The 12,350-nt window shown below is 43.6% G+C and overlaps 1 protein-coding gene across 9 annotated transcripts in view; it reads right to left on the bottom strand.

The window, feature by feature from the left end:
* MTA3 (metastasis associated 1 family member 3) overlaps window positions 1-12,148 on the bottom strand; it is a 111,159-nt gene extending 99,011 nt beyond the window's left edge. For 5 of the 9 annotated variants that reach the window (XR_004987403.2, XR_004987404.2, XM_036435143.2 and 2 more), the window contains exons 1-3: window positions 10,328-10,391; window positions 9,866-9,933; window positions 3,939-4,032 (exon numbers count right to left, since the gene is read on the bottom strand). Coding sequence is in view for 7 of the 9 variants with exons in the window: in XM_036435143.2 (XP_036291036.1) it covers window positions 3,939-4,032; window positions 9,866-9,933; window positions 10,328-10,385 (220 nt within the window). In the remaining 2 variants the exon portion in view is untranslated. Of the gene's footprint in view, window positions 1-3,938; window positions 4,033-9,865; window positions 9,934-10,327; window positions 10,392-12,016 lie in introns of those variants that run through there. The other 4 variants (XM_036435147.2, XM_036435148.2, XM_036435144.2 and 1 more) reach the window with 1 other exon arrangement.
* Between the last annotated feature and the right edge of the window lie 202 nt (window positions 12,149-12,350).

Below are 12,350 nucleotides of genomic sequence, written 5' to 3'. Positions count from 1 at the left end.
GAAGTGTGGTGTTAGAATTGAGGCATTTTGCCCAGTGTTAGAATGTTATAAATTCAAAAATATTTGACTATGAGATCAGATATCTACCTACGGATCAATCAATAGGGAGATATATGAATAATTTCACTTAAAGACTTCACTGTTTCCAAATAGTGAATGGTGGTCCAAAAAAGAATACATAGCTCCCAAAAAAGAGTCCCAAGAAAACAAACAAACAAACAAAAGCATGTAAAAAGCATATATAAAAAAACAATAGAATGCCTTAGTCCATCACAGTGAGGCTTTGAGCATTATGCAGGAGACTTATCTTAGAATTCAGAAGATGGTTGCCTAGGAAATGCATAGTACTCAATTTAATAAAATTGGCAAAAGGAATCAGACTTTCTGACAGAGGACAGTTAGGGGCAACCAGGCTGGCAGGGAAGGGCAGTTATGGGTGACCTGCTGGCATGGGAGGGCAGTTATTTAGCTGCCTACTTATTCAATAAGGACTAGCTTTGCCATTAATGGTCATGATGGTGGTCATTTTCTACAAACGAACAAATAAAATCCACAGTTCCAACAATCTGATGAAAATATAAATACTTTATATATTAGTATTAGCTTACATATCATATATTTAAATACATTTTAAGGACATACATAAAATTACTTCAACTTTTCCAAACCTTTCTAAGTATACTAGAGGTCCGATGCACAAAATTCATGCACATGGGGGAGGGGGGTCCCTCAGCCCAGCCTGTACCCTCTCCAATCTGGGATCCCTCTCACAATCCAGGACTAATGGCTCCCAACCATTCACCTACCTGCCAGCCTGGTCATCCCCTAACCACTCTCCTGTGAGCCTGATTGACGCCTAACTGCTCCCCTGCCAGCCTGAATGCCTCTAACTGCCCTCCCATGCCAGCAGGTCACCCATAACTGTCCTTCCCTGCCAGCCTGGTTGCCCCTAGCTGTCCTCCCTTGCAGGCCTGGTCACCCCCAACTACCCTCTTCTGCCAGCCTGGTCACCCCTAACTGCTCTCCCCTGCTGGTCTGGTTCCCCCCACTGTCCTCCCCAGCAGACCTGGTCCCCTTCATCTCCTCTCCCCAGCAGGCTTGGTCCCCCCTGCAACTGTCCTCCTCTGCAGGCCTGGTCCCTACCAACTGCCCTCCCCTGCTGGTCTGATCTCCCACATCTGCCCTCCCCTGCTGGCCATCTTGTGGTGGCCATCTTGTGTCCACATGGGGGCAGCCATCTTTGACCACATGGAGGTGGCCATCTTGTGTGTTGGGAGTGATGCTCAATTTGCATATTACTCTTTTATTAGATAGGATTCGTTTAAATAAGGTCCCAATGATGGTTAATTCTGTTGAATTGGCCAGGCTATACAGTCCAGTTATTCAAACTCTAATCTAGGTGTTGCTGTGAAAACATTTTATAGATGCATTAACTCCAGCTGCTTTAGTAAGCAGTGTCATCCTCAGTGATCTGGGGGGGCTTCATCCAGTCAACTGAAAGGCCCCACCATCAGATTTCAGACTCGCCTGGCCAACCCCATAACCTTAGTCTGTCACGTGCACTATGTCTCTTTACATATTTATTTTTTTTATATATATTTTATTGATTTTTTACAGAGAGGAAGAGAGAGGGACAGAGAGTTAGAAACATCAATGAAAGAGAAACATCGCCCAGCTACCTCCTGTACACCTCCCACCGGGGATGTGCCCGCAACCAAGGTACATGCCCTTGACCGGAATCGAACCTGGGACCTTTTAGTCCGCAGGCTGACACTCTATCCACTGAGCCAAACCAGTTTCAGCTCTCTACATGTTTATATTAACCAGTTGGAGATCCTGTGTATGTGCAGGAGAGTATACATATACATAAGAAAGACGTGTATCTTTCTCTCGTAGAACTGTAGGTAATACAATCCCAATAGGTGGAAGTAAGAAGTATAATTAACAGTCATTTGTTAGGTCTTGCTAAAGCCTTTTTATTGAGCTTCTCAGAAAATGAAACCATGAATGACTCTAATGACTGGTTAACAAACCTCTTCCAAGCTTGATGGTTTCAAATTCTCTGCTCTCAGCAACACTGAAGGAGATCCTAATTTAATTGTCAGCTGCTAAATCGTTTCAAAAATCACTTTTGATGAAAAACTGCTACATCATTTTTTCACATACAACTCAGAAGAACAAACAACAAGATAATTTGTAAGCTCTGAGATCAGGGTTCCTGCTGCTTTGTTCACTGCTCACCATCAGGACATACAAGAGCGTCTAGAACACACAAGGAGCTCAAAATGTATTTGATAAATCAAAAAATGAACAAAACTCCACTATTCTCATCTACTTACTGAAATTAAAAAGTTTGTCAGAACCTACATCTATAAACACAAAAATCAGGAATGGAATCAATGCCAAACCCTGCCTCATTCTAGCAACGAGTAACAGTATTGTAAGGACTCATTAATCTGGAGGAGAGTAAGTCCCATCCATCTTGTTAAGAGATGATTTCCAGTAAAAATGTATTTTTATGTTGAGTAATTATCAAGCATTTTATAATATTTGTACTATAATTACGATAAGTCCAAAAGAAAGTAAGACTGAGCATTATGGACACAGGAAACAGTTTTTACATTTTAATTTACACATCCATTTTTGTTACTGAGAATGATATGATGATAATGAAACCCATCAAACATAAAACTACATCAGCCCAAAATTCTGTGGAGAAAACAAATGGAAAGGAGCTGAAGGGAAAAACGGGGTCACATAAGATTTCAAACTGTTATAGTAGAGCTTGTTTATAAATTTTTTTTAACCTATGATGATGGGTAAAATGTTGCAAAATTTATTTTTTAACAGAATCAACAATTTTTAAATATCAGTATTTACAACACACTAGAAATATTTCTGCAACTATTTAAGTTTTGAAGAAAAATTTTAGATGTCAACTTTAAAATGTATAACGAAGTACATTCTCTCTCATCATTGATGTTTCTTCCTCTCTTTCTCTCCCCCTCTCCCTTACTCTCTGAAATTAATAAAATATAAAGAAAGAAAAATAAATTGAGAATCATTGATCCTTCATGCCCCACACTGGGGGGTCAAGCCCACAACCCGCACCTGTGCCCTGACCAGATATCAAATCATGACCTCCTGGTTCACAGGTCAACACTCAACCATTGAATCATGCTAGCCAGGCCAAAATATATTTAAAAAAAAAAAAAAAAAAAAAAAAAAGAGGAGGAGGAGGAGGAAGAGGAGGAGGAAGAAGAAAGAAGAAGGAAGAAGGAAGAAGAAGAAGGAAGAAGGGAAGGAGGAAGGAGGAAGGAGGAAGGAGGAAGGAGGAAGGAGGAAGGAGGAAGGAGGAAGGAGGAAGGAGGAAGGAGGAAGGAGGAAGGAGAAGGAGAAGGAGGAGAAGAAGAAGAAGAAGAAGAAGAAGAAGAAGAAGAAGAGGAGGAGCCAGAGTTGCTATCTACAGGAATGAGAATCTAAATATCACTTTTTACTTTTTCCTAGAAATTTTTAACACATGCCTAATAAACAATATTAAGAATTTTTGAAAATGTAAATATTAACCAGTTATTTAAGGGGATGGGGGAAGTCCTCCAAGAAAATATCAGTGAAGTATAAATTTCCTCTTATTTGTACACTCAAACCACCATCACAAATGAGAGATGGCAAAGCACTGCCCTGATTGTCTGCTGAAGCCTACTTGCAAAGACTTCTACTTCAACATTTTGACTAAGAAACATATGATGCAACCTAAAAAAAAAAATACTAAAACCAAGCACCACCCAAAAAAATCACTCCCATCTAAACTAAGAGGAAGACAAACTAGAAATAAAAAACCTACAGGTAACAAAAAAGGTTTTTTCCTCACATCATGGATAACGAAACACTTAAAACATTTTTTTTATCAATCCAAGAGAAAAAAAACAACAACTTACTAGCATGCTTGTCTGCAAGCATTATAAGCGTGTTGGAAATATCTCGTCGTCTATAGAAGCATACTACTTTTGCTTCCACGTTGCCAGTTGCAGTCTAAGAAATAAGAAAAATAAAAGTCATCTGTACTGAGTATTAAATTCAAATAGTTTATAAAACAAAACTAGATACAGCACAATTATAAGATCGCTCTCATTTACACTGTGCCAACCACTACTACAGAATAATCAGAGAGCTAAAACACTCAAATAAGGATGAGCAACATTTGTTCCAGTTCCCAGTAGAACTAATATGTCAAACATAAAATAACTTTCTGGCATCAATTATAAACAAATAAAGCCAGACACAGTTAAATCTGATTAGCCTTAGGAAGCTAATCCCAAAAACTTCAACAGCCATGAAAGAATTTATTTAAGACAGTTACACATATCTCCTCTAAAACCACTCCCAGAAGCACAGGCGAAGAGTAAAATCGCTGAGCCCTCTCCCGAACACCCCACAATGGACTGATGATGAAGCCCTGTAGGTATAGCACAGCCATCATGCAGGATGGGCCAGGTGACTTGGAAAAGCATTGTCCAGCCTGAGGGAGTCTATGAACCCATCACTGTCAATAATCTTGGCGGTACTTACTTTACCTTCCCACAGGAAAGTATTAAAAACCTTGAGTTATGAGCACTGACGCTCTTATTTCTTTCTGACTACAGTCTCGAATACAATCAATATTCAGTTAGGTTGTAATTTACTGCAGCTGGGGCCCAGGCTGGAACACTTCTATTCTTTATGAATTCTGAGAGCTTTCAAGGTCAATCATTCATTATAAAGTTCCTTGTAAAAATATATAGAGTACAATAAAAGGCTATTGTGATTTCCGATTTCAAACACATTTAAAAACAAATTTTCAGAATTTCTCTGGGCTTACAGATATATTCAAACATAAAGAAATAAGAATATATACTTGCTGCAGTAAATTTGTCAATTTTATGAAGTTCAGCAGTTTTAGAGTGAAAAACAGTCTTATAGAAATACTGCCTCTTAAAATTGAAATCGTATTAAGTTCTAACCAAAGTGTTTCTATATTTCACAATATTGTGATTGAATATATCCTCCAGAAATAATGATCCAGCAATCTGCTAAAAGAGCAAGCCAATATTTCCACGTAAATAAAATCTATCAATTACTTCAATTATAAGCTCTTTATCATTTTTGTCTTCTTGACATAAAAGTGTATTAAAAACCCAAAACAAGAGTTTCAAGGAATAGTTTTTCTGCATCACCAGTGAGTTCCTTCCTTAGGAATACTTTACAAAGCTAATTAAAATTCTTATTTAAACATGCTTGGGATGGGAAGGCATAGTTCAAAATAAATATTCTCTTCTGGACTATGTACAACGTGGCTATTAGGTAGTTTAAGACTACAGTATTCCTCTACAACACACACACACACACACACACACACACACACTCACACACACACCCTCAAGCATCCTTCGAAAGCTGAGCTACCAAAATATGGTCCAAGACCCAGTCCACACTGTATGTACTATGTAATAAAATGAGTACAGTATTGAGAGTATGTGTATTATAGCATTAGAGAGTTGATTTTATAGCTATTGAACCTAACAATGAAAAATGGGACCTTGTATTTTTATAAGCCTATTTCAAATTTAACTTTTCTGCCTTTTTAATTTTACAAAAGCAGTCTGAGATAGTGAAAACTCTACCACAAATACTTTGAAAAGCACTGCTCTGTGGCCTAGGTTAAATAAATCCTATTCATATTCTTTGGTTATTCACCAAAATTTAACTTGATTGATTGTAGAGAGGGAGGGAGGGGAGGGGAGAAGAGAGAGAGGAAGAAAGAACAAAAGAAAGAGAGAGTGAGAGAAAGAGAAATATCAGTTTGTTGTTCCACTTATTTATGCATTCATTGGCTGATTCTTGTATGTGCCCTGACCAGGGATTGAACCTGTAGCCCCAGGGTATTGGAGACAATGCTCTATGGGGATGATACTCTAACTCACATGTGTCAAACACAAGGCCCGCGGGCCAAATCCGTCCCGCCAGGCCTTGCAATGTGGCCCACACCGTGCTGTCATCACTGCACTCCGCTGCGTTTCCATCACAATGACAGTTTATGACTGTTCAGTAAACCATTCGGCCCGCGATTTAGGCTGGATTTTAGATTTTGGCCCCTTCTCTGATTGAGTTCGACACCCCTACTCTAACTAGTTGAGCTACCAGGCCAGGGTTCCCCAAAATTTTTTGAGCCCTTCCTATGTGCCCAAGCACTGAGCTAAGCACTTCAGATACATGGTGCCTGCCCTCAATAAGCCTCCCTCCAGCAAGCATGGTCACTTGTCATCTCCTCTCACAATCTTCCAAAACCCAGCGATCTTGTCCCTCACCTGATTAGACACTTTCACCGGTTTCCCACAACTAACATAAAGGTAAAACATCCCTGACAATATTCCCAGCACAATTTTCCTTTACTTCCTCCTCTCCCCCCAGACTCCACTTCTCACTCACCCATGGAGGCAGGAAGTACTAGTACAACCTGTTGCTGAAAGGACAGAAAAAGTTTCATGGATGAAATGAGGTGGAGAATAATTGTGTAAAAGTTCCCAAAACTTTTCCAGAAAAATTGAGGCTAAATACTGTAATTTAAAAGCAAAAACAAAAACAAAAACCTGTAGTCTAGCTTTCAAACTCAGCAAGTAACATTTTATTTTTTTATTTTAAAATATTTTTTTAATTTTTTTTTTTTTTTTTACAGAGAGAAAGAGAGAGTTACAGAGAGTTAGAAACATCCATGAGAGAGAAACATCAACCAGGTGCTTCCTGCACACTCCCTACTGGGATGTGCCCGCAACCAAGGTACATGCCCTTGACCAGAATCGAACCTGAGACCCTTCAGTCTGCAGGCTGATGCTCTAACCACTGAGCCAAACTGGTTTTGGCAGCAAGTAACATTTTAAATAGGATCTTTTTTAAAAACCAGGAGCCAGCATATAAAAGTACATTTTCTATAACAATGGTGATTGACAGTTTATCCTAGGAATTTGGTTGTTGTTTTTTTTAATTCCATTTAGATAGTTAATAAAATAGGTTAATGTCTCTTCTTCTTCTGGCTTATCAATTATATATCAAGTGTTCTTAAAATCATTATTTGGATTGTCCAATCGTGTTAATTTTCCCCTACTTTGCAAACTCGACCTCTTACTAGGCAAGGCCTTCTGGAACACTCCTGTGGTCTCTCTCTCACAGCTACCTTTCTCATCCTCTAGGCCTCAACTTCAAGGTCCTTAATATCTTTCCTTCTCTATCCAAAGGAAGTGACCTCTATTATTCCTTATGCAAGGCTTTTGCTTATTTCTCTCTCAGAAATGAACACTTCATCACTATTTTCTTTTTAATATATTTGTATTGATTTCAGAGAGGATGGGAGAGGGAGAAAGATAGAAACATTGCTGAGAATCACTGATCAGCTGCCTTCTGCACACCCTCCACAGGGGATCGGGCCCACAACCCTGACCAGACATAGAACCATGACCTTCTGGTTCATAAGTCAATGCTCGACCTCTAAGCCACACTGGGGGCTGTCACTATTTTCTTTATGCCTGTTAACATCTTTTCATGTATCTCCTTCATGAGAACACAGGCTTTATGTAAGCGGGGACCATGGCCATATTGTTCACTATTGTATCTGAGCCTGGCATAGCCCCTAGGACATGATAGGTGCTCAAGAAATATTGGTTTAATGACTTATTTAAAATGAGGTATCTTTACCCTTCACACCCATTCCTCTTGGTGTGGATCCCATTACAATAAATTAAATATATATATATATATCTATATCTATCTATCTATCTATCTATCTATCTATATATATATAATCTTTCTCACACCGCTTCAGGTACTAAATATATATATATATTTAGTACTTAACTAGCCAATCTCCATTTCTGTTTACCAATACTTCATCCAGTCAAACCCATTCTTGACATTAAAGAAAATCCCATTCCTCAATCTCCAGCTCCCAAAAGATAATTATTGCATTAATGACTCTATGCTGAAAGCAGAGAGGCAGGGAGAAGGTGAGGACTGGTGGGGACCTGGGGGTACTTTTGAAGTGCATGATAATATAAAGGGGTGCAAAATGACCATGGTCAAGCTCGATGTATAACCCAGTCATTTAACCACTGTGTGCCTCACGACTACAATTCATAACGCATCTTCCTTAGAGGTTTAAGGCTATTGTGAGGTTCAACAGAGGTAACAAATGTGAATCCCCGGATATTATGCTTCCAGAGCATCATGCTCTGATTTTTATAAATTTAGCACAGCTACAATTTCCTTCATGTAGGATTATCTGGCTGATGTCTGCCTCCACTTTTTTATTTTTGTTCATCCCTGAATTCCTAAAAGTGCCTGTCTAAAAGTGACTGGCAAGTAGCAGGTCCTCAGAAATATCTGTAAAACAAGTGAGTCGAAATACTTTGTAAACAATAAAACTATTTACAATTATTAACAGCAGACATTTGAGAAATCCATTAATTCAACAAATATTTATTAATGTCGTAACCACAGGCCAGCCAGGCACTATTCTAAGACACTGGGGATGCACGGGTGAACAAAGGAAATCATTCCACACCCTGAGCTCACATTCTAGTTTGGGGAAACAGCAACGAAAATAGACACATTAATTCAGCGTATCAAAAGGTGATAAAAGATATGGAAACAAGAGCAAAGTACAAGAGAATGGTAACAGCTAAACTGTCACGTGTGAGAAGCAAAGAGACTGCGTGGTCTGCCATGCTTGGAGCCAAATGAGGGAGGTGCAGAGCAGCAAGAGTGGAGGTTCCCACCCACAGACTGATCCAGCCCTAAGCCACTGTCATCATTTGGCAGTGGTCACAAATACTACAGAAGCTTTAAAAATGCAAGACCCCTAGCCCTAACCTGAATGGTCCCAGGTTCAATTCCAGCCAAGGGCATGTGCCCTTGGGTGGGGACACATGCCCAGTAGGGGGTGTGCAAGAGGCAGCTGATCTATGTTTCTCTCATCCATGTTTCTAACTCTATCCCTCTCCCTTCCTCTCTGTAAAAAGTCTATATATATATATTTTTTTTTTCTTTTTTTCTTTTTTTAATGCAAGGCCCCTGCTGTAATCCCAAAAGAAAACCAAGACTTCAAGGTTTGTAAGACAGGGGAGTGTCCTTGATCAGACCTGGCTTCCTAAGACTCAGAACTGCACCAGTCTCCAGATGGCATTTTGGGGTCAAGTTCTCAACTAGAAAGCCCCAAGCATTCTCACACTGTGACTTCTCATGAGCTACACAAATAACCCTCAGAGGGGTGTGGAGGAGACCAGAGCATCATTAGAAATCTATGGTTCCTGCCGTTGACGGCCACGTTCATGTGCCTCCTTTGTAAACGCTCATCTGCTACAGTCCTAAAGCTTCTCTTGTCCTTGGACACCTGTGATCAGAGAAAGTTTTATTTACTTGGGCCTGCGCTACAAAACCACTTTGTATTATACTCGTTAGCCATGGGCAGAATCTTACAAATTCCCTTCAACGTTATCTTTCCTAGCTTCCTCCTTCTAAAAGCTAGAAGAGGAAAAAATTAACTCACTAAAAATTATTACCCTAACTATAAAAAGGGACTGAATTACAGGAATGACCTGCTCTGAGAAGCTCCAAGCAATCTGAAGAAATCTGCCGACATTAAATATTCAATAACATTTAATATCAGAGGCAATTATAAAAAGGCAAAGAATATTTAGAGTCCTGCATAATTCTCTAATCTGAGGTCTCTAATTCCAGAACGTTTGAGAAAGTAAAATCACCTCTTACGCTCTTTACCAATTATCTTCAATAGAAAAAAATCATTTTTTAATATTAGCATCAAGGACACGCAATATACCTTGTTGAGTTCTTCTATCCTCCTGATTAGGTACGGGTTGCTGGAGGAATTCTCAAAGTAGACATAATCTGTAATTAAAGAAAGTAAAAGAGCTTTAATCTTTTCAAGAGAAAGTTCACATCTGTGAATCTGTGACTTTGCATATTGGGCAATTCACTCTCAAAATGAAGCCTGTAATTCATTCCCTGGTAAAAGCAAATTTAGCAACGCAACCTTAATATAGTCTCTCCTGTGCCTGCTATTCGCCGACCCTTATTTCCCTGGCATTTTTTCATTTCAATTCGTGTCTTATCAAGTTCTCCTAGACGCCTGTTCCACACATGTCCTTTCTCTAATGGCAAAGACACCTCATGTCATCATTGAGTCGTCAGGGCTGACTAAAACATGTGTCTTTCATACTGTGAACTGCTTCCACATCTTTTCCCCTCCAATCCAGTTTGCTTCCCACATAAAACTATTGACCTAAGACAAATTCAGAGCATCCTGAAAGGCTTGGCAGCTCCAAGTGCATTTCAATCATCAACTTGGAAAGAAAAGAGGAAAAAATAAAATCATCAGGTGAGCGAAAACACACTGATAAACTTTCCCACGGTTCTATCTCATAAGAAGATGCCGGGAAATTGGCGGGATCCCTTCCCTGGTGTCCTTTTTTTAAAATATCTTTTACCCTATGTGTTTCAGATCCACTTTAGGATCTTGCTTTTATTATTATTATTATTGCTGCAGGTTCGCAACAACAACCACCAAAAAAAGGATAAAATTGTTCAAGGGTAGCTCTTGGCTCCTGCCTAAGGAGCCTCCTGCAAATTCCTCACTGTGTGAGTGTGTGTGTGTGTGTGTGTGTGCGTGCGCGCGCGCGCGTATATGTGTGTGTATATATATGTGTGTGTGTGATGTGTGTATATGTGTGTGTGTGTGTGGTGTGTGTGATGTGTGTGTGTGTGGTGTGTGTGATGTGTGTGTGTATATGTATGGTGTGTGTGGTGTGTGTATGTGAGAGTATGTGTGGTGTGTGTGGTGTGTGTGTGAGTGTGGTATGTGTGATGTGTGAGTTATGTGTGTATATGTGTGGTGTGTGTGTCGTGTGTGTCATGTGTGTGTATATGTGTGGTGTGTGTATGTGTGGTGTGTGTGTGTATGTGTGTGGTGTGTGTGTATAAGTGTGTGTGTATGTATGAGTGAGTGTGTATGTGTGGTGTGTGTGTATATATGTGTGTGGTGTGTGTGTGTATATGCGTGTATGTGTGTGTGTGATGTGTGTGTGTGTTGTGTGTGTATGTGTGAGTGTGTGTGTGAGTGTGTGAGTGTGTGAGCGTGTGTGTGTGTGTGTAACGGGCTGAGGTCTAGCTTGCAGCTCCCGGGTCTCTGCAGAGCGGCCTCTGCGAGGCGGGCGGGCGGCCCCTCCATCAGGGCCCGCTAATGAGCGCAGAGCAGCAGAGGCGCCGCACACACCACAGCCACGGATCTGAATTATTATTTCCCGGCGGCAGGGCGGGCGGGGGAGGGCTGGGAGCAGGAGAAAGTTTGTTTGACCTTATTCCTCTCCCGCCGAGGCCGGCGAGGCGAGGCGCGGCGCGCACCCCCGGCCCCGGCCGCGGCGCCCCGCACCCACCGCCGCCCGTTCTTGGGGTGCGGGGTGGGGGGGGGGGGTCAGGACCGGACACGGAGGGCGTGCCCTGGGCGGAGAGGAGGTGCCGGGCCTGTCCCCCGCCCGCAGGCCTGGGTCTGGCCGGCCCCCACGCCCGCACCCCGCCTCGCCGGGAGCGGGTGGGAGGTGGGGCGCCGTCCCCCATCCTCCCCGCTCCGGCCCGGGGCCGCGCCGGGAGCGCCCCCGGTATGGGGGGCGGGGGCCCACGGCCCCGGGGAGTCCGCGGCGGGGGCGCCGGGAGCGGGCCCCCAGGTGCAGGCCGGGCGGGCGCCGCGGGGCGGGGGGGGGGGGGGGCGGACAGCGGCGGGGGGGGGGGGGGAGGGGGCGCCCCGACCCCCTGCGGCCCCGGCCGCCACCCTCCGGGTCCCGCTCCCCCCCTGGGCCCCCCCCCCCCAGCCCTCAGCCCGGGCCCGCGGCGCCCCGCGGTTGGGGTGAACTCGCCCGCCCCCGCTCCCGGAGCCCGGGCCCCAGCGGCCGGGCCGGGCCGGGCCGAGCCTTCCTACCTCCGACCCGGTACATGTTGGCCGCCATGTCCGCCCGCCCGCCGCCCGGAGCCCGCGCCGAGCCCCGCCCGCCGCCGCCGCCGCCTCAGCCCGGCCGCCGCCTCCGCTGCCGCCGCCGCGGGGGGAGGGGAGGGCGGGGAGGGGGGAGGGGGAGGGCGGGGAGGGGGAAGCGGGGGGAGGGGAGGGGAGGGGTCAGGTGCCCGCCCCCTGCCTGGGGCTTGCGGGGCCGAGCGGGCGCCGCGGTGGGTGGGCGCTGCGGGGCGCGGCGCGGTGGGGAAGGGCCGGGGTTTGGGGGGGGCCCGGGGTTGGGGGGGGGGGGCTGGCTGGAGGTGGC

This window comes from Pipistrellus kuhlii, unplaced genomic scaffold (genome assembly GCF_014108245.1).
Source record: "Pipistrellus kuhlii isolate mPipKuh1 unplaced genomic scaffold, mPipKuh1.p scaffold_m20_p_13, whole genome shotgun sequence".
NCBI lineage: Eukaryota > Metazoa > Chordata > Mammalia > Chiroptera > Vespertilionidae > Pipistrellus > Pipistrellus kuhlii.
This window is presented reverse-complemented; position numbering and strand designations above follow the sequence as displayed.